This window comes from Ochotona princeps, chromosome 3 (assembly GCF_030435755.1).
Source record: "Ochotona princeps isolate mOchPri1 chromosome 3, mOchPri1.hap1, whole genome shotgun sequence".
NCBI classification, from domain to species: Eukaryota; Metazoa; Chordata; class Mammalia; order Lagomorpha; family Ochotonidae; genus Ochotona; species Ochotona princeps.
The window spans coordinates 87,666,902-87,694,636 of record NC_080834.1 but is presented as its reverse complement, the minus strand read 5'-3'; the positions used below and the strand labels follow the sequence as shown (position 1 = coordinate 87,694,636).

At 51.5% G+C, this 27,735-nt stretch overlaps 1 protein-coding gene across 1 annotated transcript in view; it reads right to left on the bottom strand.

Annotated features, from left to right (window-relative positions):
• The window catches only part of PDIA5 (protein disulfide isomerase family A member 5), an 83,056-nt gene that overhangs the window by 39,312 nt on the left and 16,009 nt on the right, over positions 1 to 27,735 (bottom strand). Inside the window, exons 2-6 of the mRNA XM_004577843.3 lie at positions 19,405 to 19,531; positions 16,345 to 16,432; positions 9,399 to 9,482; positions 9,088 to 9,133; positions 5,147 to 5,239 (exon numbers count right to left, since the gene is read on the bottom strand). Coding sequence (XP_004577900.2) covers positions 5,147 to 5,239; positions 9,088 to 9,133; positions 9,399 to 9,482; positions 16,345 to 16,432; positions 19,405 to 19,531 — 438 coding nt within the window. The remainder of the gene's footprint in view (positions 1 to 5,146; positions 5,240 to 9,087; positions 9,134 to 9,398; positions 9,483 to 16,344; positions 16,433 to 19,404; positions 19,532 to 27,735) is intronic.

The following is a 27,735-nucleotide window of genomic DNA, read 5'->3' as shown; positions in this document are numbered from 1 at the left end:
GCATGCTGGGAGCTGGAAGAACCCAAGACCATCGACTCCAGATTGCCCCGGCAGCTGACACAGTGGCACACTGAGGCTGGGTGAGAGCAAGAGCTAGGGCCAAGCTGTGCCCTTGCCATCAGCTCCCCCAGAACATCAAGTGGCAGCACAGAGTTCTCTGGCTCACGGGGCTGTGCTCAAGGCTGTCCCTTGTCCATGTGATGTAGAGAAGGTTTGCTGAGAGGGAGGAGCCAAGCTCCTGGCTGCCTGACTTGGTCAGGTGGGGTTCTGCTCATTACAGTTGCAGGGGTTAACCCACATCTGCTGGTCTCCTCCTCCTAAGGACCAATCCCACCATTACCACCAAGTTCCTGAGTATTCACTATGACCATGGGGCAAGATGCAGCCTGACCCAAACACCCAGGTGGGCGAACAAGCAGAAAGGACTATCGATTCTCGGCCTTTTGGCTAAGATCAAGTGTAGCAAGAAGGATCATTTACATTTCTGACATCCTTAGAACAGTGCCTGGGGCCCAGTGCAGTGGCCTAGCGGCTAAAGTCCTCACCTTAAACGCGCCGGGATCCCATTATGGGCACCAGTACTAATCCTGGCAACTCCACTTCCCATCCAGCTCCTTGCTTGTGGCCTGGGAAAGCAGTCCAGTACGGCCCAAAGCCTTGGGACCCTGCACCCATGTGGGAGACCCGGAAGAGGTTCCTGGTTCCTGGTTTCGGACTGGCACAGCACCAGCCGTAGTGATCACTTGGGGAGTGAATCATCGGATGGAAGATCTTCCTCTCTGTCTCTCCTCCTCTGTGTATATCTGGCTGTAATAAAATGAATAAATCTTATAAAAAAAAATAAATATTTAAAAAAAAAAGAAAATCTTATTAAAAAAAAAAAAAGAACAGTGCCTGAGTGCCTGGCATATGACCACATAGAACTTGCTAAATACATGTGATAAGCAGGGAGGCATATGTGGCGCAGTAAATTAAGCCACTGCCTGCAACACAGGCATCCTATATGAGTTTCAGTCCAAGTCCTGACTGTTCCATTTCCCATCCAACTCCCTGATATATATTTTTAAAAGATTTATTTATTTGTTTGACGTCCCTACAGGTCTGGCACAGTGGCACACCTGGCTAATCCTTGCCTAAGGTGATAGCATCCCATGTAGGTGCAGGTTTCTATCCCAAATGCTCAACTTCTGATTCAGCTCCTTGCTTATGACATGGGAAACCAATGTAGCATGGCCCCTACAACTACATGGGAAACCTTGCTCCCTGCTTTAGATAGGCTCAGCTCCAGCCTTTGTGGTCATTTGGAGAGTGAACCAGCTGATGGAAGACCTTTGCCTGTAAAATCTGCCTTTCAAATAAAAATAAATCAACCTAAAAACAACAACAACAAAACAACAACAAAAAAAGCAGTCACAGAGGGAGAGAGAGAGAGATCTTCCATCTGCTAGTTCATTCTCCACATAGTCACGACAGTCATAACTAGGCCAGCAGGAAGCTAGAAACCAAGAACTTCATCCAGGCCTCCCAGGTAGGTATAGGGGGTCCATGCACTTGGGCCATCTTCTGTTGTTTTTCCCAGCCCATTAGCAGGGAGCTAGACTGGAAATAGAACACCTGGGACACAAACTGGTGCCCATATGATATGCCAGCATTGAGGTGGTGGCTTTACCCATTATGTCACAATGCCAGCCTCCTCTTTTAATGATAATTGCAATCAGCAGAAGAAGATCCAAGTTTTAGGTTCCTGCCACCCACGTAGGTGACCCAGATGGAGTCCCAGGCTCCTGACTTTGACCTGATCTGACCTGGGCCATCAAGCCATCTGGGGGAGTAAACCAGTGAATGGAAAATCTCTCTTTCTCTCTCCCCTTCCCCCACTGCTGTGTATGTGTATGTATGTGTGTGTGTGTGTGTGTGTGTGTGTGTGTGTGACTCTGCCCTTCAGATAAATGAAATAGATCTTAAGGAAGAATGGCCACCACGCACTACCATGAAGACTTGAGTGTAAGTTGGCGAGTTTGCCTCTAACGAGAATGGGAAAGGGTGCCTCTCCCAGGACTGTGGCGAAGCTCTGGATGGAAGATCCTTGGGCTAAAACAAGCTTCTCTAAGGGCCCAACACAGTAACTTAGCAGCTAAAGTCCTTGCCTTGACACACTGAGATCCCATATGGGTGCCGATTCTAATCCTGGTGGCCCTGCTTCCTTCCCACCCAGCTCCCTGCTTGTGGCCTGGGAAAGCAGTCGAGGACGGCCCAAAGCCTTGGAACCCTGCACCTACATAGGAGACCCGGAAGAGGCTCTGGGCGCCTCGCTTGGATTGGTTCAGCTCTGGCCACTGCAGCTGCTTGGGGAGTGAATCATCAGATGGAAGATCTTCCTCTCTGTCTCTCCTCCTCTCTGTATACCTGACTTTCCAATAAAATAATAAAAAAAAAACTCCAAGTTTCTCTTGCAGGTCTCACAGAAGAAAACAAGGGGCTTTTCTTGTTTGAATAAGAAAAATAAGACCAAGTTTCAAAACACAATTTTCTGACAACAATGAGGAATTAGGTGTGTGCATCATGGCAATGCCCTATGATAAAAGGTTTCTGCGGTGCTGAAAACCAAGTGTGGAATATTTAACACAGTGCAAAGACATGTGTGCTACATTAAGTTGGGGGAGGACTAAGCTACAAATCAGCAGCTAAGATGTAGTGACATGACTGTGAGCAATAATACTGATGTATATATATCATGGTAAAAGCCTGGAAGCTCCAAAAGTATCCACAGTGGGTGTCTCTTAATGGAACAGAACGCAGCTGATTTGTCTTCCACGTGGAAGCTGTCTTTTTTCTGCATTTTCAACAACACATGTAGATTATTTAAAATTTCTCAGTTGGGTTAAAAATGGCTGCAAACATTTGTGGGCCTCTGAAACACTGTGTACAAAATTCTGGAAAAGATAATGCTTGTGGACACAACCAAAGAGTTTCTGCACTGAATTAGTAGTCAACTACTAGTTAGGCTGTAATGTGGATCCACACATTCCAGAAGCCACAGAGAGGATCCAAAGGAGAACGGAGAAAGGGATACTTCTAAAGATAAAATGAAGAGCTGGTAACAAGGTATTGCAAGGTGGTAATCCTTGCCTGGGAGGATGAGTAACAAGGGCGTTTGAAGACCAATGGCAAGGTCAGCACCAGCCCAAGGTGGCACAGGCACTTGAGGGGCAGAAGGGTGCTCTCTGTGAGGCCGCCATGGCTGCTGTGCAAGACTGCAGTCCTGGCATTCTCCTGTGACAGTCCCTAGTATCAGACGTATGTGTACAGCATCCCCCTCCTAGGTTTGTGTTATTTAACCTTTTAGGGCTAAATACAAATGCTCCTTTCAGATTCTCCTAAGATATGTGTCCCTAACTAGGCATGTGGGATGCAAACACTTGAAAAAATGTTTTCTGGGATCCCTGGAGATAAAGGCCAGCCAAAGATGTGAGAAAAACAGGTTTCCTGGAGCCAGTAACCGTCATATCCTGAGCAATAACAAATAGTGCATTCACAGAGGATTAATCACCTTTGCCAAGTGTGCAATTTAAAATGCAAGTTGAAGGGTGGGTGCGATAATGCTTCTGGTCCAGCTCTGCTAACACGCCTGGGAAAGCTGAAAAAGATAGCTCAAGTACTTGAATCCCTGTACCACATGGGAAACACTGATGGAAGTCTAGGCTTCAGGCTTCAGGCTTCAGCCTGGCCCAGCCCTGGCCGTTGTGGCCACTCGGGAATGAGTCAGCAGATGAAAGATCTCTGTTTATGCTTCTTTCTCCGTCTCTCCTGCATTTCGGGTATAATGAAAAAGATAGATATTTCAAAGCACAAGTTGACTCCACCACTCAACGCTGAATACGGAACTCTTGGTGATTTTTCACATGTGTCTTGTATTTCTACGTGAACAAAAGGACACAGGGTATTATGACAGGGGACAAGGTACAGGTGCATGGCACCGCAGCTGCAGAACACACGTGATATCCAGGGGTGGAGGTGCTGTCAGGCAGTCACCTTTAGAGATGCCAAAACTTTACCACAGGGACGATGACCATTCAGGCTCTCTGGTGTTGCTCAATTACAGGCATGTGTGCCCCCTCTCCTGATGCTTGCCCTTCTCGCCAACCTTATGTACTTTCTATCCCCAAGAAGACAGATGCCCAGACCTGCCCCTGCATCACCACCCACCCACATGAGTGGCTCAACACAAGAGCCCTCCTCCCGAAGGGAGTCCGAGTCCCTGTCCATTCCCATGGGAAGGCACAACCGAGCAACGCAGCATGACAGAAACACAGGCGTGTGTGGACGGACGCACACTGAGGTCAGCTGTGGCAGGCCTGTAGCAGGGCCTCTGTCAAATACTCCAAGAGTATTCCATAGGAGTGCTGGCTCAAGTTCCAACTGCTCCACTTCCTATCCCATTTCCTGCTTGTGGCCTGGGAAAGCAGTGGAGCCTTGGGACCTGGTACCCTGGACCCACATGCGAGACCCAGAAAAAGCTCCTGGCTTCAGACTGGCTCAATTCCAGCAGATGCAACCATCTGGGGAATGAACCAGCAGATGGAAGAGCTCTCTATCTGTGTGTGTGTCTATAACTCTGCCCTTAAAATCAAAATCAAAATAAGTCATAAAAACAAAACAAAGCAAAAAATACTCCAAGAACTAGCCAAGGCTTTGGGACAGGCTCATCCTTCACCCTCAATGGAGACCAAAGCTTAGGAGCTGTAACTGCTACATTCAGTTACACAGAAACTCAAGAACTGCAGTTTCTGAAGTTTCTGGAAATCAACCTAAATCTTGCAAATCACTGCTAAACAACAACAAAACACAAAGCCAATCCTGGCAACCCATAAGCCATACAGTCAGGAGAGCCAGGGCATTTACACCTCTGTCTTTGAGAGGAAAGGTTAAACACAGTAAAACACGGTAAGTAAGCTGGTGATGGCAGGGGACCACTCTCAGTGTTGGTATGGGAAGTCCTGTTGGTTATGTTGCCCAAAGTGGGGAAGGAAAGTCGAATAGCAGGGTCCCAGTACTCCCAACTCTCTGCTCCCTGGGCTCCTCTGGGGATCAGGGGCTAGCAGCAGGAGTATGTCCAGTACTACCTGGCAGCCAGGAGATACATCACCTTCTCACTGTCTATGTGGACCACGTCTTTGGCTCCAGGGTCTTCTTCCCACAGCGGTGGTCCTTTTGGATCCTTCAGGAAGGCCACTATGGACTGAGGGGAAAAGAGAGATGATACATTTTCACTAGAAGGAAGAGGACCAGTCTTGTCCCTCTCTGCCTAGAGACTGAGCTGCCTGCATGCTGCTGGGCCCAGGACCACAGGCCATGTCTGTTAGGCGTGCAGATTCCACAGTTGCCAACATCACTGCCTCGGACCCTCAATGCTCCTCCATCACTGCCCTCAGGCTACCCCCATCACATGACCCCTTCTTCACTCCGGTCAGCTGGCCCACACCTATTGGAGGTCTTTCTGTGCATAAGGAGAAACTGGAGACAGTGACTGGCATTTTGGAGTGACAGACACTTTTAGCCCACTAAACGTCACCTTCCCCATGAATCCTTTCTTATCTCCTGAATGAAGGTTTCCAAGCTTGTCACCTCCTCCACAAATCCTTTCTCATCTCCTGAATGAAGTTTCCTGGCTTGTCTGAAGTCAGCTGGCAAGCCTTAAGTAGCTCAGCACACTGACTTACCACCACATGGTATCGCAGGATCAGAACCCACTCTGGGGTATGTGGTGGGTGGGGGGCTCAGGCCTGGTGCCCAGTGCATTGTTTTCCTCGCTCCTCCCTGCACTGTCCCCAAGTAGAGATTCAGGGCTTAACCAGCTCTTCTGGTTTGGACAACTGACCCAGCCTCCACTCCTGCAGAGGACACAGTGGGCACAACCTCACACAACCTGCTGCATGGAAATGGCTTTCCCTTTGCCTCAGTCCTGCAGACTGGAGTTTAATATCTGTGAGAACTGAGAATCCAGGAAGCAAGGCTCCTCCCCTCCAGGCCGAGAGAGGAGCCACTGGCCTCGGCAGCCATACTGAGGGATGAAGCAAGATTCTCCTGCTTTTCTCCACTTTGGCCAAATTCCAAAGGGATGTGTCTGTGTGTGCACCTGCATGTGTGTGTACATCTTTGTGTGTAGAGTATGGGAGCATGTCATGCACATGTGTGTATGCGTGTGAACATGCACATGCAGACTGAGTGTGCACACATATGTGAACATACATAAGTGCAAGTATGCATGTGAAGTGTGCACTTATGATGCGTGCCATGTAAGTATGAGTGTATATACGCATGCGTACATCTATGTGTGTCAGGAGGAAGGCATGAGGTGAGAAGGGGGGATGCTATTTCAGAGTCTGTGTACTCGTTCCTCCTGCTGACAACACACGAGAGGCCCTCCATGAGGCATATTATTTCTGGAACTTCAATTGTGGAAAGAACTAGGATGGGAAAATGGGAAGCAGCCAAGCATGGGCAGAGTTTCAGTCAGGTAGTGCTTCCTGCCTCTCCCGGTGGGCTGGGAGCCAGCTCCTGGCAGAAGAGCGACTGGCGGACAAATGTAGGGACAACATGGGCAGGGCCACCCAACTCACCCAAGCTGCCGGGGCATCTGCCCCACCTGGCCACATTACAAAGACACGTGAAAGGCCCCCTTCTGTCTGCTCTTCAGGAAACTGCTGGTTTGGGGGAGTCTCCATCTAGGATGCCCAATGGACACGAGGGATGTGTGGGCCCCAGATCCTGAACTGTATGCAGTGTGCCCACCAGACTCTCACTGGGATCAAGACCCAAGCCAGGTGAGGAACTGAGCGAGCACAGTACCCTCAGCCTCGCATCAGGAAACAAAGGTGGAGTTGGATGGAAGGAGAAAAGAAATGGCATCTTTAGTGTACCATAAAAGCTTCTTCCTTAAAGAAGAATTTTGAAAAGATTTTATTTTCTTGAAAGTCTGAGTTACAGAAAAAAAGGAAGAGACAGAGGGAAGGAGATCTTCCATCCACCAGAAAACTCCCCATACTGCTGCAGTGCCCAGGGCTTGGCCAAACTGAAGCCTGGATCTCCTCTGCATCCAGGTCTCCTACTTGGGTGGCAAGTGCCCAAGCACTTGGGCCATTTTTCACTGCCTTTCCCATGACGCTATCAGGGAAGTAGAGCATCTGGGACATATGGGATGCTACCTTTACCTGCTATGCTACAGCGCTGACCTGTGCAATAAGCATTCCTGGCTCCTGTCTTCTGTTTTTCTGGTGGAGAGCTTTCTCCTTTCACTGAAGTTGAACAATCCCATCTTTGCAATCCAGCTGGTCTCACTGACCTTGGAAAGTTCACAGGGAACAGTGTGTGGCATCGCACCCTCAGCTGCCCTAGCTTGAGTGCTCAGATAATAACCCAAGGTCTGCACTTGGCTTTCAGATGTCCTCACAGCTGTGGGCATGGTTTAAGCTATGGGGCCTCAGGAGGGATCAAAGGAGGGTCTTCTGGGTTGGGTCTGCCTGGGACCTCTGGTCCTCATTGGCACTAATGTGTATGTGCTGAGATGCCAAGGCTGCTTAAGTATACATGTAGGTGTGCACTTGTGTGTGTATGTATTCATGTGTATGCTGTGTGCAAGTATGTTCATGTGTGCAAGTATGCATATAGGTATGCATGTACACTATATACAAGAGATTCCTTACTATAAAAAGCTCTCACTTATCTGACCTCTAACATCTTGGGGACCTCAGCACAGTTCCTGTGATGAGGAAGCTGCCCAACCACACAGGACAACAGTAACATTAGCCTGAAGCCTACATGCCCAACCTGCCAGGCACTGCTCTGTCTCTCTGGAGTTGAAAGTCCTAGGAGAACCATGAAAGAAAGCTTTCCAGTGAGCTTGGTCACTGCAGCTGCAAAGGCAGGCACTGCTAGGCAGTCATGAACAGGTTTATCAGGCTGGGACCTGCTGAAGTAAAGGCAAGAAAGAGACTGGTGACATTGTGGTCCAGGGGATAAAGCTGCACCAACTGTAACAGCAGCAACTCATCACATCCTGGCTGCTCTATTTCCCATCCAGCTCCCTGTTAATGGCCTGGGAAAGGCAGCAGAAGCCAGCCAAGCACTTGGTCTCCTGCTACCCACATGGGACACCTGGATGGAACTCCTGGCTTAGTCCTGGCTTTTGTAGCCACTTTTGGAGTGAACCGGAAAGCTCTCTACCTCCCGCTTTTCTGTAACTCTGACTTTCAAATGCATAAATAAATCTTTAAAAAAAAAAAGGATAATTAGTGGGTAAACAAGAAATCAGTGACCTGGGAAGATGGATCAGAGACACGGGGAGAAGGACAGAGGTCGAGGGGCCGTGACAGCTGCACAGTGAGAATGGAAAGAGGCATGGGCAAACAAAGATGGAAGTCCAGGGTCTGACCCCGTCTGAAAAGCAGGAGTCAGGAAAAGTGGGTTCAACCCCTGCTGGGACCAGAGGAAACACATAATCCCAGGTAAAGCAGGGCACATTGCCTAACCCAGGAACAGAAGGCCGGCTTGAAGGCCAAGAGCCGGAGAAGGGCTCAGGGCTAGGCAGGCGCCCTGTAATTGCAAGAAAACCAGTTTCTTGCAGGCTGTTCTGTCTCCTCCTGGATCGCGGTGGTGGCAGGGAACATCTTGCAGAGGGCTACGTCTCCTCTGGATCAATCTGCATGGACCTGAAGCTCCCTGTGCTCACTAACCCTGGCACAGGAAGTCCCTTCCAGCCTCCAGGGTGGCCACAGTAGCCATCACCATGGAGGTGAAAGAAGGTCCTGGAGCCACACCTCAAGGAGGCCAGGCCCCTGGATGGGGAGAGGGTACTGGCTGCACCTCCTTGGATAACTGTGGACTCATCCACTAAGTGTCATCCGTTACAAACTCTTCTGGATACCCCGCTGCCCTTTGTGCTAGGGGTTTTGGGTGGGGATTGGGGTGACACGACACAGGCTTCAGTCCCTCAGATGAGCAATCTGTGCCACAGGGCCCTTCCTTGTCCCAGGGCCAGCCTGCCAGATGCCAGGCACCCATGCAGCTGCACTTCCATGGGGCACATACCTTCAATGTCAGGGCTCGGTTATATTCCATATGGAATGTGCCGTCTCTGTTGAGTGAGGAGAAAAAGACATCAGTACACAGAAAGGCCACACAAAGACACACAGCCACAGCTCCCTGCAGTATCTCAGAGACTCAGTAATGGAATACAGTCAGTAACCCTTTTTTTTTTTAACAGAACTGTACACACTGGAGAAAAAAAAATAAAATCTCTGGAGATACAATGACTGTAATTGGAAACTGCCGTGCATGCAGCATAGCCAGCAGAGCCTGCTGTGCTTCCGTGCACAGTGGAAAGGCTTGCGTGTACTCACTGGTAATGGAACAATTCGACTGTTTTGTCCTTCAGGCTCAGGTCAACTTTCATCTTCTTGCACAATTTCCTACTCTCTGCATCCCTGGAAGACACAAACATTGGGATACACCGGTTACCTGCAGTCACCATGGAGGTATTGACAGCAAAATCTGCTGATGGTCCAAGACATAGGCTGGGGATGTTGGCACTGTGTTGGCCTCTGTAACTGCCTTTGATGAACTCATGGGGACTGGTCTCGGAGGACTGAAGGAGGAAGAGGTGTCAACAAGATGTGGGCTGATCAGGAAAGACAATGAGCAGGTGGAGGGCAATAATCATCACCACTTGTGAGAGGCCGCACAGACAGGCCTGGAAAGCACTGCGGCTGAGTGGCCACTGCCACATGAAGAACCAGCTCCAGTCCCAAGGGTTTTCCTGGGTAAATGCGGAGAAAACCAAGTCCTTGTCCTCCCAACTCATCCCCTTAGAACATCTGGGAGGACTGGGCTCAAACAAAATGTGTAAAAAAAATTTTTAATGCATTTTTTTTAAAATTTGGAAACAGCCAGGCAAGCAAGGACATTTCTCATCTGCTGGTTCACACTCCCTAATGGCAACAAAACTATTTGCCATCTACTATTATGTCATCAGACCAGGACTGGAAGAAAGCGGTCTCTTATATGGAGGAAGCTAAGAAATCTGATGAGGAATTGAGGAAAGCCAAAAGGAGAAAGGCGACGACCTCCTCCCTCACACCAGCAATGCAACATTCCAGCAGCATCTGCCAGGTGACAATCACTGTACCCCAAGCACCACTTCACCTAACTTGAATTCCTTCCTAGCCCATTGTTTCTCAAAGTGTGGTCCTTGGACTGAGGGCATGAGCATCACCCAGAGACACATCAGAAATGTCAGCTGCCAGCTCCATTCCAGGCCCAGCACATCCAAAGCTAAGGGGGCACTTGCCCAACACAAGTGGGCAATTCTGGTGCAAGCTCAAGCTTGGGAACCATGTGTTAGACCAGCATCCTTCCCTGGCTCCCTCCAACACATCTACCTGTGAAGGTCTTGGGTCCCGCCTGAGCTCTACACCAGCCCTTCAGAAGCCTTGCCTACATTCACAGCTTCTCCAGCCTCACTGCACACGCAGGTACCCCAGAGACTAGGCAGCCAGGCACCCCAGGCCTGCTTGTTGCTGCAGGGCCAGCTTCTCAGGTCTGGAAGCATGCAGAGCAGCTGGCACCTGCTGACCACCATGCCTGCACAGCTGGTGGGCATTTCAGGGGAGCTGTGGAGCAACTCTTTAGCGCCAGGCATGACAGGCACCTGAGAAAAGTGACTTCCTCTTCCATTTGTTACACATCCTACCTCCACCCTCAGCTGTCAGCCTCACAGCTGAACACATGGACTCATCACCCCACGCAGTCCTAACACCAAGCCTCAGCAGCAGCAGACAAGCAAACCTTTGGAAGCTCTTGATAAGGGCAAAGAATCAATGTGCAAGTCAAGAAGTGAGATTTCACTGGGGATGGGGTGGAGAGGTGCATGGTTCCCTAGGGAATGGTCACTGTACCCTCCTCCCCCAGACCCCTTTCTACAAGTCCCAGCTGTCTAATCACAGGCAAACAGTGGGGATACCAAAAGCAAAGATTAATGACCTTGGTATGGTTCTTCCCCAGAGTGCAAGGGCATTTTAAGGCAGGGGGAATCCAGAGAGAAGGGATAAACTGGGGACAGAGAGCAGAGTTCTTGTCCTCATCTATCAGCCTTGGCCTGTTATTTTCACCAAGCAGAGGGAATAGGGCTGGGGTACAGGTCAGCCCAGCCCCAATCCCTGCCAGGCTACCGCTGCAGCCCTAGGGACCACTGTGGGCCCAGGACGGGCTTTGGTGGAGCTGTCTGGTCATGCTGCTGCTAGGATGAGGGTATGCACTTGTTTCCTGAGCTCCAGGAATCTTGTCCAGGGACAACTCCTCTTCTCCCCTCTCTCCTACACATCTGTCTCTCAGTTATGTGTGGGTATGCACACAGATGCTTGTACCACTTGTTCAGTGCAGACAGTAAGAGGCATAAGAGTTCAATAAGGGGAGAAAACTAACCAAGCTCAGGGACTTAAAAGGATCTGCATTGATAGAAGAAGGACAATTAACCGATCTCTTGCCTTTCCCTCCTCCTCCCTCCAGGGGCTGGGGGCTTGCAGGAGAAAAAGGAGACAAAGGCAGTGAGCAGAGAGACGAGTGTTTCGCTAGAACTGCGGGTGGTGCAGAAAACCACCCTGCATGCAGAAGGATGGTCGTGGCCATGTAAAAACCCTTGCCTGGACCCTGTCCTCAAGTTGGCTGAGCCCTACCTTCCTCCATTCATGACTACACAGTGTTCCAGGGAGCAAGGTGTCAGGGCCACCCACCTGCTCCATCCCAGCCACTCTTTTCTGCAGAAAGCATGGAAGGTGAGACCAGGAGCTGCACACACCTCCCGCCATGTCCCACCTCCTACCTCCCAGCCCCACGTGTGTGAGTTGTTCCCATGGGATGTGCTGGCTGCCTGTCTGGAGTGGCCGCTGCAGGTGCATAACGCAGTGCTTGTTAGCCCTTCACACATAATAATAATCACCCAAGAGACTGGAGACTTACACTCCTGGGAGCCAGACCCAGAGATGACAGGTGGGGTGGCAAGAGAAGAGTAGGATGAAAGAGAAAAAACAGGTGCTGGGGGCTAAGGCAGTGTGATATCTTCATTCACAACTCACAGGCTTAAGGACTGAAATTTCCCTGGAGGAAGGTGGGGCCCTAGGTTTCCAGAGTTAGAATGCCCTTGTGACTCACATAAGCTAATGGAGCTTCTGAATCCTCCACAGAGTTCACAGCACAGCAGAAACATGCCACCCTACATCCTGAGAGATGGACCAGAACCCATAAGAAGACTTAAAATGTCTCTAGATCCGGTCATCTCTCTCCTGGCCACCCATCAGCTCAGCCACTGTCCGTGTCCTGATGCTCACTGCAGACCACAACCACTCTTCTGCTGATGGAGCAGAAAAAAGACTGCAGCCACCCCAGCCACTGACTCTTCCCTCAGTGACCCCAATTGGGTTCCCAAGCTGGAAGTGACAGGCTGCGAGCATGGGAACCTGTGATGCCTGGGAATAGGGTGGGGAAGAAAAGCAGGAAGTGTCCCTGCTTCAGGGAACATGAGGAAAAGATATTCTGAATGTAACTGCACACAGTGCCCCACAGCAAGGACAATGACAAAGCACACAGCTGTCATGTGAGGCCAGACACAGTACCATCTCAGAACGGCTGAGCCCTTGGTGTCCGTGAAGGGTCTCCAGCAGGGATTCTACCAGACTTGGTTGTTGTCAGAGCAATGGCAATCAGAGAGAGAAGAATATGACTTCCCTCTGACAACATCAGGTACCCCCTCCACACTGTTTTTCCAAGCCCAGCAACTCTGAGGCTCTACTACTTGGTGGGGACACAGCACCCAAGCAGGTGCACGGAGATGTATATGCCAGAGGCATCTGAAGCGACACATCAGCACAGCACTTCTGGGAGTTGACTTTACCCCCTGGCTGAGTCATGTTGGACATGGTTCCTTTATAAAGGAACAAATGCTAAAATCCAACAATCTTGAGAAGAAAACCCAAGACTTTGAAAATACACTACACTTGCATTGGTAGGCCCCTAACCTTACATCTTACACCTTACATTGCTTCTCCAGGGAAATGAAGCACAAGGGAGAGGAACAGGAGGGAAGAAAAGTAAAATACCCAGAACCCTCAGGGAAGGAAAGCAGTGAGTGCCTGACTGGCCGGTCTGGCCCCCGGTTTAGACAGCCTCAAGAATGAGCAATAGCAGGCACAGCATCTGTGGCTGGCTTCGGCTCAGCTTCCCAGACAGCAGCGATGCAGGCCAAGGCCCAGCCTGAGCGCCAGCGGGCAGGGCACGAAAGGAATACCAACTCCTTTACACACACAACCTACTTAACAGCCAAGCTGAGTGTGGCAACTGAGGTCTGAGCCAGGAGGAGGAGGCGGGGAGGAAAGTGGACGAGCTCCTGGATGGAAGCCATGAGAGAGAAGTTCTGGGACCAGGGAGCAAACCAAAACAGAGAGGGGTGGGTGTGTGTGTATGTGCATGAGTCTAGAGGTGCACGTGTAGACAAGGGAGGAAAGGGCCACACAAGCGAAAAGAGAGGAAGAGAATACTCAGTGGAGGAGAAGAGAGACCAAAAGCACAGGAGAGGCAGCGACCCAGTTCCCTTCCAGGATGAATTAATGGAAATGAGCTATGGGGAAATGGACGGGAGACACCCAGAACTGGGAGAGACACAAGAGAGAAAGAGGTGCAGTGGCTGGAGGCACACACTGGACCAGACAGCTTCTAGCATTTTTTACACCAGGTTACTTACAACTGACAGCGACTTGGAAGATTCCACTCCACAGTTCACAGGGTCTCATATTGCAGCCCAGAAGAGAGCAGTGGCTCTTGCCGGGTCCCATGGCTCTCAGATGCCACTGCCCGAACACCAGATCAAATCTCCTAACCCACAGTCCTACAAATCCCACACTGCCCCAGGCTTCCTCAGGGTCACAGCTAGGCTACTCTGTCAGCTAGACTCACAGGGAATCCTGGCCCCATGAAAAGGCGCTGAATGAGCAAACTCTCCCCAGCAACTACCCCCATCTCCCCAGCCTTTTCCCGAACCATCCTGCCAAAACAGTAACAACTGCGGAAGGTACCTCATGTGTAGATCATGTTTTCTATTCTAGAACTTTCATTTGCCATGGTCCTTCTCACCATGGTCCTGGAGAGAAGTTGTGCTGTTGTCTCCAGGTTATTGAGAATGACTTGGGCCAACCACCTTGTCTGATATAGAGGAGCCGACCCTTTGGCCCAGGCCTTGCCCAGTCCCCACTTCTTGGTACTAGCCAAGACCCCTCAGTGTCCTCCTCTCCCTTCCCCAGCCACTTAAAGGGGAAAAGCAAAGTGCTGTGCTCAGCCTGCCTTTCCTGATCAACCCAGCTGAGGCCCTGGCACCCCCACTTGACCTGCCAGTGCTGGAACAAACAAGGGGCAGGACTTGAGCAAGGTCCGGCCTGCTCTGGACAGGAGTGTCCCGCTGACCATCTGCTGTTTCACTCTGCTATAGGTTCCGTGCCACGTAGGCCATCTCCAACCATTCCTGGGAACATTCCAGTCCCAGGCTCACAGATGGAATGCACACACTAGGGACAAGAGCAGAGGCCTGCAGAGTGAACCCAGTGTTCTCCCTCGGGGACTGACAGGATCAGGCCAACAGTCTGGCAGGGAGAGAGAGAAAGCGAGAACGGACAAGGGCAGATGCCAGCTCAGAATGCCCCGATAGCTGACATGTGGACTGCAGCTGGAGTTCCGTGCCCTTAGCTGCTAGTGGAAAGCTTTAGCTGACTCATGCCTCTAATCCCAGATTCATATCTTCCTGCTTCCAGCGTCATTCATAATTCACCCAACTCATCTCAACTGCTAGATAAAGCTACCTAGTGTTGCCTTACATGCTTCCTCATAGAGGGATAAGGCCCAGTAATTGACAATCTGAGACAATCTGCCCTTTTGCATTCAAGCTCTCAAATAGGTCCCCGGCCAGTTCTGGGTTTTTAGCACACCTGACCACAAAGGGTTTTCCGGCTGGTACTTCCATTAACGGCAGACACTGAGTCTCCAAACCTCAATCCTGAACTCCAACCCTCCTGGCCTATCTTCACACACCAGCCCACTTGGCTCAGCACCCGGCTTAGGGTGTCTTCCCACACCTGACCCAGGTGGACTCCGACCTTTACATGGAGAGCCAAGGGCTGCAGGGGGCATAGCCAGGGCACTCCCAATACATGGGACTTTGAGCTTTCTGCCCAAAGTTGGGACTTCACCTCCTCTGCAAAGCTGTTACCAACTTGGCCAGGCAGGATCAAATGACTCATCCTGCAAACACAGAGCACCTGTACACAGCACATGGCCCTGGAACTGGTGCTGTGGGACTACACAGCCGCTCCTCGCCCCTGTGCGCAGTGCTGAGGACACTGTGTATCCCCACCGCACACAGTAAGTGTCTAGAGATACCTGCAACTCAAGCAAAGCACCGGTCACACCTGTGCCACCCATACACCAACAGCACAGCTACATCAGCATGACAGGACTGCTGTCTTCAGAGATGGAAATGCCAAAGTGTCCCCCATAGTCGGTCCCGGCACTCTGCTCGTCACCTAGTGCATGCCGGTCAAACATGGCAGACACACAGACACCAGGAAGGTAGGACAAGAGAGCTAACTGCTGGCTGACATTTTGCCAGCTGGGGCCAGTGTTGTGGCACAGCAAATGAAGCTGCTGCCTTCCATGCCCATAGCTGCTCCATTTCCAATCCAGCTCTCTGCTAATGTGCCTGGGAAAAGCTATGGCGAATAGCACAAGTGCTTGGGCCCCTGTCAATCACGTAGGAGACTTGGGTGGAGTTTTCACCCCCTGGCTTCCAGCTGGTTCAGCCCCAGCCATTGTGGCCATTTGGGAAGTGACCTGGTAAACAAGAAGATTTCTCTCTGGGTCTTTCTCACTCACTTTAACTTACTAATCAATTAATTCATCTAAGAAAAGATGTCACTGGCCAGCTGGTGAGCAGACTTCACTGACCGGCTACACTTGAAGTAAAGCTGGAAGTGGGAGTAAACTCTTCCCCTGTTCCCATAGCTACAACTTGCCTCCTTCAGGGGTTGGTCAAGAAAACTTGATCTCCTTCAAGCCTCTATAACTTGGGCAAAGCCAGCTTGAGGTCATCAATTTGTCACGTAGCTTTGTCCCCAAATCCCTTGTGACACAGAAGTCCACCCCAGAGAGATGGCCAGAGATGACTGCTGAGTATCCGGGTGCAGGGGGCATTGCCTTCTCTCCTGGCAGGTGTACCCCCTGCCCACAGCCCACCCAGGGCCTGGGACTCACCCGCAGTCCACCCAGCAGATGGTGCCCTGTCCTTTCACTGCCTGGGCCACGGTGGACAACAACTTGAGATGACTTTCAGCTGCCGCCTCTGAAACAAAGAAGCAAAGTCCATATCTGTGTGCCCCAACCCGAGGGGTGAGGAAGGGAGGAAGAGCATCCCGGAGCAGGTGGGGCATCCCTCACCACACGGGATAAGACACCTGTCCCTGCTGCTCTCCACAGCCCATGCCCACTGCCTCCACTCACTCTCCTGCAAGCCAGACACATGCTCACTCTTCCCAGGGGCCCACTGGCAGGGGCTCTGTGGCAGTAGAATCTCTGGCTTCGGACTTAGTGAAAAATCCATGCACACCAGGCCGCAGTTCTGTCATGAAAGCAGTGGATGACTTTGCCAGGTCCACTCTTCCATCCTCGTGCCCTGGCTGGGAGCTGATCTCCTCACAACCCTCTTGAGCTTTTCCAGGATCTGAGAACCAGCTAGTGAGGAAATGAGGTCCAGGTGTGACACCAGCCTCCTGTGAGCCCATGCCATGTGTCCCCAGGCCACAGTTCATAGCCCACCGTTCCCAGCAGCCCTGGGGAAGGAGCCAGCCACGGTGACATCTCCAGGGTCGGCTGCAGGCACAAGGGTGGGATGGACATTTCTCACCTACCTAGCTATCCATCCCTGTGGGCCTGGGCAAAGCACCCAGACACTACCACGAAGCTGTGGCCAGGATCTCAGCCCTGTGTTAGATCCCTGCCCCCAACCTGCTCCAGGGGCACCTTCCCCACTGTTTGACACTTGTGAAATCTCTCAGAAGGGGCTGTCAGGCAGAGACTGATGGGGAGAACCACCCGCTGTCTTCTGTCAAACACTGTAGTACAGAGTCATAGTTGGTAAAGACTTAACTCTGTGGCACCGGCAACCCACATGGGTAACAATTTAAGACCCGGTGGCTCCATTTATGATCCAGCTCCCTGCATATGGCCTGGAAAAACAGTCGAGGAAGGCTCACGTCCTTGGACTCCTGTACCCACATGAGAGACCTGGAAGTAGCTCTTGGCGCCTGGTTTCAGATTGGTTCATCTCTGGTCATTGAGGCCATTTGGGGAGTGAACCAGTGGAAGGTTCTCAGTCTCTCCTTCTCTAACTCTGCCTTTCAAATAAAATTTTCAAAGGCCTAGCATACCTCCACAGAACTGTGTGCCCCACAGAGCTGCTCTCCTAGTGAGCAGACTAGGGGAACCCATTGTGAATCAAGGCACGCTGAGCCTTATATACACACATCATGGCACAGCCTCACCCAGTCAGGCAAGAGGCACACCCAGACAACCACCACCAGGAGGCAGGAGGAGGGCAAGGAGCCCCAGCGGCGGGCAGCACCAGGGAGGGGAGGAATCAGCAGCGCCATGGGGGGACCCTTGCTCCAGCACTGAAACAGCAGGCAGGCCTGGAAGGCCAGGAAGAAGGGGGAGAAAACCTCTGAAGTCCTCACTGCTGACTGGCACATAACAGCAGGAGCAGAAGGCGTCAGAGACTCATTCAGGCCTTGCTGCCTAACGTCCCAAAGCAGGCAGGAGCCTGAAAGGGGCAGCACTTGGGGCTCAACTGTCCATAGGGGCAGAGGGTGAGTGCGGGGAGGAAGGGAAGAAGGGAGGGACAGAAAGAGAGACAGACAGACAGCAGGAATGTTCCAGCCCTGCCTCCCGCCCCACACAGTCCTAACATAAGACCGCCCACCCATGCTGCATCCCACCACAAGGATAGCCTGGTCTCAGCCTCATGCTGGCCCCATGCCAGACACCATTCTTCTCTGCCCACTATCCAAGCAAACGGGAAGCAGAGGCAGCATGGAGGACCAACCCCACACTCCATGGGCCAGCCGGTGGGTCTCCAACTGGTCCATTTCTCTCTTAGCTTCTCCTTAAGAGATAGTGAGCTCTGGTTGTGGGCTCTGCTCTGGAGAGAGGACAGACTACACCTTGCCCTGACAACCACCCTAGTTCCAAGGGGCCATGCTATGTTTATTGCAGGCCCCCTACACCCCAGAAACCCCCAAGGGAAAGAAACACTGCTTTCCTCTTGCCTTGGTTTCTTCCGCCTGCTGACTGCACAGACTGCTACAGCTGCATGCTGACTTTCGACAACAAAGTCAGGAAAGTGTGTGCCAGCCACAGGGAGGGGAAGGAGCAGCAAGTGGCAAGGAACAGAGCCATGTGCCAGGGGTGCCCGAAGGTCACAGGCTTTGGGAGAGACACACGCCTGAAAACATCCATCAGGCCCCAGTGCCAGGGAGTGTCACGGACTGAGCTGCCAGAGGGAGAGCTGCACCCGGAACTGGCCCGGCCAAGGGCCATTCGCTGCTTCTCTAGAGGCACAGGAAACTTGGCATCCTTGGGAGCAGTTCAAACCACTTCACTCTGCTGGAACCGCACCAACCACCAGCCACTCACCCTTCCCCAAAGTCACTGCCAAGAGCCAAGCGGACCTCTCTTGGCCCATGCCAGCCTCAAGGTCAGAAGACTGGCAGGGCACAAATCTTGTCTCCTCTACAAGGCTGCTACAGCTTTGGAAGCTGCTACAAACTTGGGGTCTACTTCAGGTTCAGTCTCAAGTCTGACCCCCCGAGTGAGACAGGTGGGGGCTGGACAGGGCCAGGTGAGTACTCTCATGTGTGCAATGGGACCAACTCAGCTGGTCAAAGGCCAGCCTAGTGGTCACCAGGACAGCTGAGGCACGCCCCTGGGGCTGAGCAGGAGGTTAGAGAGTCCATCCCAGGGTGCCTACCACATGGAACGCTTGTCTTTTCACTCTTCCCCACTTTCTTGTCTTTTCTCCTTCCCCAGGGAGTGATGGAGCTCCAGAGGCCTTCTCCTAAGAAATACCCACTGGAAAGTGGCCCAAAGAACCCACTGGAAGTCCAAAAGTGGCAGGCAAGGCCCCTGAGAGTTTCAGCGCCAACTCCTGCGGAAGCTGGGAAACCCTGCATTCAGTGTGCCACCTCCCACCACTGCCTGCCCCCTTCCCATCTCATCCCAGCTGACCCCATGGGCAGCCCCAGGACCTGGGGCACTCACCTGACTTGGAGTAAAGCACTAGCACGTTATTTCGGGTCCTGAGAAGCTTTTTCAAGTCCTTAGGATCAGAGATTCTCTCAATGAGTGAGGAGACCTTCGCTGCGGACAGCCAGGCCAGTAGCACCACCTGGGGATCAAGGTGACAAGGAGGGTAAGGCTCTGCTTCCTGCCTGGCCCAAGGAGGAATCAGAGCCAGTCAATGGGCTGTGCTCCCACGGAAGGAGAGCACCACACCGTCTCTGCAGCTTCAGAGATGCCACCTCCAGCCCCTCCAGCCCCCAGCTCACCCTCCCATTCTCCCCATGCCTTTCCACAAGGCTGCACACACTGCACAGGCCACACATGCACACCACATCATGACCCATCCATCAATCAAGAACTCCAGGTCTATATTCCACACACAGCCCCAAAGGCCATACCCTAGAGTAACGTGGAAATTCTGCGCCACCTAAAAACACCCACCACTGCACTGACCAGGGAGGTCAGCATGTGCAGAATACAGGATGGAGGAGGAGTACATGGAGAGGTTCTGGTCCGCTCCCATTCCACTGAGAGATCTCAGGAGGCTAGCCAACAGGGAATTTAGGAAGCCTTGGGAACCGGAGGCCGGCACCTCTGCAGGCACAGGGCTGGCTGGGCTGAATGCTGGGAGAGGGAGGACGGTGAGCAGAGCACAGGCCTCACCCAGCCCTTCTGCGGACCACAAAGGAGATGCCAGCTGTGGTGGGGTGCAAGTAGGGTGAGGACCACCCTTAGACAGCAGAGATCAGCGGAAAAGTATGAACTGCACCTGGACACCACCACTCCCTCCAAAGCCCTGGCATGCAGCATCACCCTTCTTTCCCCAGCAGGCTGCCTGCCAGTCTCACTTCCCAAGCCAGAGATCAGGGAATTCTCTGGGGAAACCACCTGAAGGTGGTGATTAAAGCAGCTGATTTCCCACTCAAGCCTCCACTGCAGGAGCTCCCAGTAAACAAGTGCCCTTCCCCTCATGCTCACTGAGATGCTAGCCACCTGCAAGCACCTGCTCTTCCACACAAACACCTTCACCAGGATCCTCTGTCTCAACACAGAAGCCAGCCCCCAACATACCAGCAGGAATGTGAAATGCAGAAAAAGGAAATGGAAAGAACAAAATTATAACCCTTATTCTCCGAGAAATAACATGCATTCATAAAATAAGAATAAAATGCTATGAAAAAGAAACAGTCACAGAGAACAAAAATTCTCAGATACTAAAATGATTGTGGGAATAACCGGAGCTGGATATACAGACCTAAAGAAATAAGAGAGGCTAGTGCTGCAGTACAGCAGGTTAAGTCGCAAACGACAACACTGGGATCCTATTCTGGAATGCTGGTTCAAGTCCCAGCTGCTCTGCTTCTGATCTAGCTCCTCGCTGATGTGTCTGGGAAAACAGTGGAAGATGGCCCAAGCAGCTGGTCCTCTGCCACCCATATGGAAGACGGATGGAGTTCTTAGTTCCTGGCTTCAGCCTTGTTCAGCTCTGGCCATTGTGGCCATCTAGAGAGTGAAACAGCAGAGGGAAGATCTTGTTATCTCTCCCTGTCATTCTGCCCTTTCAATCAATAAAAACTTAAAAAAGAAAGAAAACAAACAAGAAATAAACAGGGATGAAGACTGAGTTGGAAAAAAGAAAAGGCATTATTAAAAAATGAAATAAAAAATGAAAAAGGACGTAAGAAATATAGGACAATGGAGCCAGGAAATGCAAGAACCAAAGAAACTCAAAGAAAACAGAGGATCCACATATATAGAAAGGATCAAGAAAATGTTGATAAGAATGGAAGGATGAGTCTCCAGTGTAGAAAGTCCAGCACCATGAATTAATTAATTAAAAACAAACAAGAAAATCCAAATGAATTAAAAACAAAAACAAGAAAAAGAGGTACATCACCGAAAACTTTCCAAACACTGCCAAAAAAGGGTCCTACAGGTTTTGTGTAGAAGCAAACCCCACAGGAGGCAGTTGTGGCCCCAAACTGCTCTCCAGCACAGCAGCTGGCAAGGATCTGTCACCTCCAGTCACCAAGGGTACGCTTTCCAACTGGGGTTCTGGACCCAGCCAAACCCTCCACCAGCTGGGAGCAGATTTGCTCCAACAGCAGTTGGGGCACCCTCCCTCAGGCTGCTCCTGAAACCTTTGCTGGATGGAAATAAGAAGCACACGAAAAGTGAGAGAGGTATGGAACCCGGAAAATGAAGGATCCAACCAGAAGAGACAGTCACGGAGGAATGTGCTCTGTACCATGAGGCAACCAGTATCTGAAGTGCTTGAGAGCCCTGGGAGGGAGCCTAGGATCTCTCTCAGAAGGATTTTACAAAGAAATAACCTGCACAGCATTGCACGGTTAAGGATTAAGAAGAGCTGGTCTCTGGACCCCAGTCTCTGCGCAAACCAGAACCGAGTCTAAGCTCTTCCTTTTCCACAGTTAACACGCCTCCAGCAGCTGTATGCCAGGTGCCTGACATGTAGATGATAATACCTCCCTCCGGGAACTCCTACAAGGAGGCAATGCAATAAGTTATTGAACACGCCTGATACATCAGCATACACTCTGATAGTATTGGTTATCTAATCTATATCACAAACTTGTGGCTCAGCAGAATGGAAGACAGAAACAAGACCATATACTGGTATGTCTACATACAACCTGCCATGTGGATTCAAAAGCTCCTTCTCTCCAGAATGCAGCCCTTTCTCCTCCATTCCACGTGCCAGAGCTAGGCATGATACCTGGGGGCCCACTGGCCTCATGCAGGCCACCTTCAGAGTCCACCTAAAGGTTCTTCCAGGTTGCCACCTGCTGCTCCCAGACAGCGGCTGGACTTCAGACTAGAATCCACAGCTCAATGCACATCATGATGGAGGGAATTAGAAAAAAAAATCTACTGGGAAAACACCTCACCTCACTGCTCAGTTTTTAATTCTCAGATACTCTGACCAGTCGTGAAAAACAGCTTGTGCTGGCCTAGCACACAGGACTCTGCCCTAAGGCCAAGCTCTGCTTGAGGCTGGCAGGGACCTACACTTCCAAAGCAGCACAGGCCTCAGCTAAGCCAGAGACCAGGGCAGCCTCTACTTCCTTCCTGAAAATCAACTGATCCCTAGGGCCACCTGCCCTAGGGCCACCTGATGCTCAACAAGCCAAAATCTCGATGTATCCTACCACACAGCATAGAACTTGAACTCAACCAGAAAAATGCTGAGCAGGCAGACCTTGCCTGGAACCACAAAGGGGAAGAAGGTTGGGTGGGGACTCCCTGCAGCTGGCCTGGCCTGACTTTCGGGTGCAGAGAGGAGCCCATGGTCTCTCCACCCTCATCTGTACCCCCCAAGGTTAAGAGCTCCGGAGGGCAAGGGATCACCAAAAGCCCTGGGAAAATGCTGTGTTCCACAACCATGACAAATCACATCCGTTGTCACACTCCTGACCTGTGGGAAGTCATCCACAGTTAGCCTCCTGTCATTCACAATGTCCATCACTGTGGTCAGTGGTGGCCTAAAAATATCAAATGGAAAATTCCAGAAATAAACGGTGCTTAACTTATAAATGACATGCTCTTCTGAGCAAAAGGAGGAAGCCTCAAGCTGTTCCACTTTCTCACCTGAGATGCAAAACCACCTTTGGCCTGGCGAAGCCACCATTATCATTAGTACTTTGTGTTACTAACCTCTTGTATTAAACTTTATCATAGGCATGGTCCATGTGAGGCTCAGCACTATGCCCAGTTTCAGGCATTCACCGGGGACAGGGGTGTCCTGGAACGTCTGATCTCAGATATAGGAAGGGCAGGTGGGGAAAGGCGGGCTACTGCCTAGCAGCTCTGGGAAACCCAGAAATGACCATGGTCCTCAGACAGACCACAGCGCAGAAAAGCTGGTGGGACTGGTAAGTGAGGCTGCCAGATATCTGAAGGCCCTATCCTAACAGCTGACCTGTGTGGAAAAGGAGTAACAGCCTTGCCAGCCACCCAACAGGAGAGTGAAAAACCAGGCCATGGGTGAATTCAGAGAGATGAGGTGCAAAGAGCTAAGACCCCAGGCTCAGCATCTTCGCTGACCTCACTCACCCCAGCCAGCAGGGGACAGGGGGAGGCCCTCCTCTAGCCACTGACCATTCCCCTCCCCACAGTGCAGCCTGCTGTAACCTTTCCAGCAGTTACACGCCTTCTTTTCCTGCCTGAGCAGCTCCTCCGGGAGCCTGAGGCCCTGCCAGGCGCCTTCCTGCAGACTCTCTAAGTCATAGGCACAAACCTTGAGAACAACAACCATCACAGCAACAATAACAACGTTAATGATGCGTGCACCACTGGGAGGGAGAGTGCGGAGAGGAAACCCAGACAGCCCTAGCATTGCTCCTGGGCTTGGCAGCGCTGTGCACAGTTCTCGGTCAATTGCTCTGGAGGTAGAGGAGAGAAAAAAGGCCCCTTTGTTCAGCACGCAAACCCTTTGTGACCTCTTCCCTGTGATGATCGGCGTCTCTCTGCTCAGCAGCACTCAGCTGCAAGCCAGTGTCTTCACATCAGGGCTGAGCTGCCAGGCACACTAGGCAGCCCACTGCCCCCAAAAGAGAGTTCCTGCTCTGATCAGAAAACCAGCATGCTCACCCGCTGTCAGATACCAAGCCTGCAACCCCTGATGTGGTGCCAGCACCCCCATCACAGTCCCGTTCACCCCAGCCCCTTGGCCATAGGAGCACAAGGCTCACTGCGGTGCCAGAGGTGCTTAGGATGCCTGGCACCAAAGCCCTCAACCCGGCCTGCACCATGACTGTGGCAGTGAACATGGGAGACTGTGTTCTTTGCTCATCTTCCAGCTCCCTGCAAGGCGTGTGCAACAGGTGTCTGCCCACCTTAGCACAGCATGCCTCTGGCTCCCTGCAGTATCCCACATTCCACAGAATGACCACCACCTTTGGAGTCTGACAGACGGGGAGCTGGCGGGATGGGTTGACCCAGGTGTCCAGGTGCTACCAACACACCGGGATGTCCTTGGAGTCACATGTGGGAGGGGAAGAGCACAGTCCTGGTGTGCACTGTGTGGGGCTGGTACAGGCTCCAGGAGGGCTGGAAAGGACACAAAGACCTGAAGCTAATGCTGAGCACAAGGAAGCACATGGCAATTGCTAATGATCTTTATTAGAACACAGGGACAACAGTCAGATGGGGACCACCTCTTCCTCTCTGGGGCCCTGCCTGCAATCAGGCCAAACAGCAGGAAGGAGCAGACACGTACTCACAGGCAACCTCAGAACAGCCGCCCCCTATCCCCAACCCCCACAGCTGCATGGTGACCCAGCCTATGAAGTCACGTGGTGCACCAAGAGCACGCCTACCGGCCAGGGTTCAAACTCAAGACCTCCCTTACCACCACAGTCACCCAGTGCAGGTTTGGGTATCATCATATAGGAGAGAAGAAGGGGCTCAAGAGAGGTTCCACTGCTTACCAAGATCACATGGCAAGTACACTGCAGAGCCAGGTCTAGAACTCAGGTCCCTGGCTTCCTGGCTGGAGCAGGTTTCTCCTCCTCCAGCCCCAGATGCTCCCTGGCAGCTGCAAAAGCAGGGCCAATCCAGGCAGAAGATGAGCCCTTCTTTCCCAGTAAGGATCAGTAAGGCCTCCCGGAGGGTCTTCCAGCAAGAAGCGACCCAGTAGGGTCTGACACTTCCCCCTCTATTTCCTGCAAGCCAGAGACTGCTGGGGTCTAGCCAACTTCCCAGGTCAGGGAGGGAATATTAAGACCCTAAACACAGCAGTACTCTCCCCACCCAACACCTGGCCACATCATGTGCATAAGTAGGGGTTTCCTTCCTGCCCCGCTGCCCACACGGTGTACCCCAAGTGCCTTGTCTTCTCTGGGCCACAGCCCCCCACCCACCTCTTCCACCACCACCAGACTACAAAGAAGGAAGGCACCACGCTGGAAGACTGGCAGGGAACAGCCTTGCCACATGGCGCCTTCAGCTTAAATTAAAAAAAAACTCCTGTCTCCACGGGCATGTGCCAGCACCCTCACTTTCCCCTGCTGTCAGCAAAGATTCACTGTCCCCTGCAGCCTGGGAAGCAGGGAGCCTCCATTACACAAAAGTGCTTGCTTAGGGAGGAGGGCTTGGGGCAGGACTTGAGCATTTTAGGAGAAAAGGGTGGGGTGGGGGAGATGGCATGGGACCATTTATTCTTGCTGTCACCTGGCCAAAGATACCTACCCATCTTATGTGCTGGGAGGTGCGAAGAGGAAGGTTTAATTTAGTGTAACCCACATTTTGCTCAAAATAGTTTTGAAATGTCAGAATCTCAAAGTCTAGACGCTTCAGAAGCTGGTGGGAAAGGGAGTGGCAATATGGTGGGGAGTAGAGGTTAAAAATAGACAAGGGCCTGAAGTCAAGGTCGGAGAACTCTGGATGAGAATGGCAAGGGCATCACTTATTGGCCTTTTGGCTAAGATCAAGTGAGAATGGCAAGGGCACTGTCCCCCAAGTCAGAAGCCCTGAGGTTTGCACTCGCTTGGGTGTTTACTGCCTCCATGTGTGGCCTTAATAGGTCGTCTTGCTCACCGGGACCCTCAGTTTCCTGCTCTGTATAATGGGCAGGCTGAAAGGACTTTCTAAGCTCCCTTCCCAGTTGTGACCTTTGCCACAACTATTTTCAACAACTTCAGAAGCTGCTCAGCCTCTCTGGGAGTGTGGCCACCACAGGGAAAGCCTCAGCTCTAAGTCTCACAGGCAGCTAGAGGGGCTGTGGCCAAATCCCAGTCCCTAGCATGTAAAGTGTAAGGTGGCACCTTCTAGGAACGTGACAAGACTCAGGCTATGAGTCTTCTTGGTCCTCTCCCATGCCTTCTCTACAGCTGGAATTTGGACAAAACGACTGGAGCTTGAGCAGCCACGCTGAAACAATGAGCACAGAGTACTTAAGATGTGAAATGACCAAGACAAAAGACACCTGTGTCCTGACATCAGACTTGCCATGAATACCCCTCTCCAAACATCTGCATGAGTGCAATCATCTTTTTAGGGTACTGGCACACACCTGGAGTCCCTACTAGAACAACTAGAGTCCCTAACTAGAAATAGTAACGTCTGTTCCAGTTGGGCTACTGCAGAAAGCACCCTCTTTCACTGTCCCTTGGATAAACTGTTTATGTAGATGGAGACAGAGAAGATGGGCCGAGTGTTGATTCAGCCCATAGTCCTCCTGATCACCAAGCTTTCACTGGGCCGGTTCTTAGCAGGGAGCTTGCTCCCTGGGTGACAACTACCCACACACGGTCAGCTGGAGGGGTGGCCGGGAAGGGGCAGTTCTGCAATTGCCCAGCTCAGCCCTTTTACAGTAAGGCCCAGGCCAGATCATGAAGAGGTTGGACATGCCCTGCTGTCCTCAGATCCCACCAGGGCTGCTTGGCACCAGGATTCAGCAATCCCTTTAGCATTCCTTACGTGCTAGCTCCCACCTCCAGGTAGCCCTCCCCAGCTCACAATCTCTTGAGACTGCTTGGTACCGCTGGACCAGGAGGCTATAGGGGCTCCTGGCCTCCCACCACCCAGATCATTTCACCCAGGGACAGCTTTGACCATTACAAAACCTAAAAACCATCCTTTCCACACCTGCCTACCAGCCTGTCGCACTCTAAAAGTGGCAGCTATAACCCTACACCCTTGGAGTTCTTGAGGTGAAACCTCCCAATTCCTCATCTGTGACCATAAACCTCTGGGTGCTGTGACCACAAACCTCCAGCACCTGCCGTGGGCATGACTACCTCAGAGTTTGACTCCAAGAGCTCAACCCACAGTGAGTGGGCAGTGGAGTGGGACTACTGGGGAAGAGTAATTGGCTGTGTTAGATAGACCATAATTTATTGTTGGGAATAAATACCTACACTTTCACAACCACACACAGAGGAAATTAATCTCAGCACAAATCCTCACTGGTGGGCCACAGTTTAAAGTGAAAAAAAAAAAAAGGTTGATAAATACCATTAGTAAATCTCTTAAAATATAGAGCCCAATTGTCACATGCAGCTGGCAAAAACCTGAGCCAGTACAATTTTTTTTTCCATAAAGCTATTTGGCATAATTTGTCATCCTTGATAAGATCCGTTTTCCGAGTGTTTATGCTCTCCAGTTTGGCAATTCCACCTCTGGGAATCTGTCCTGTGGAAATGAGCAGAGGTTGTGACATGAGCAGCTCATGCAGTCCAACCTACAAACAAATGAAGTGTCAGTAGCTGGGGAACGGTTACACACAGGGGATGAGGGAACAGCCTTTAGGGATTGCAGAACCCAACAGTGTTGATGACTTTTAAAATT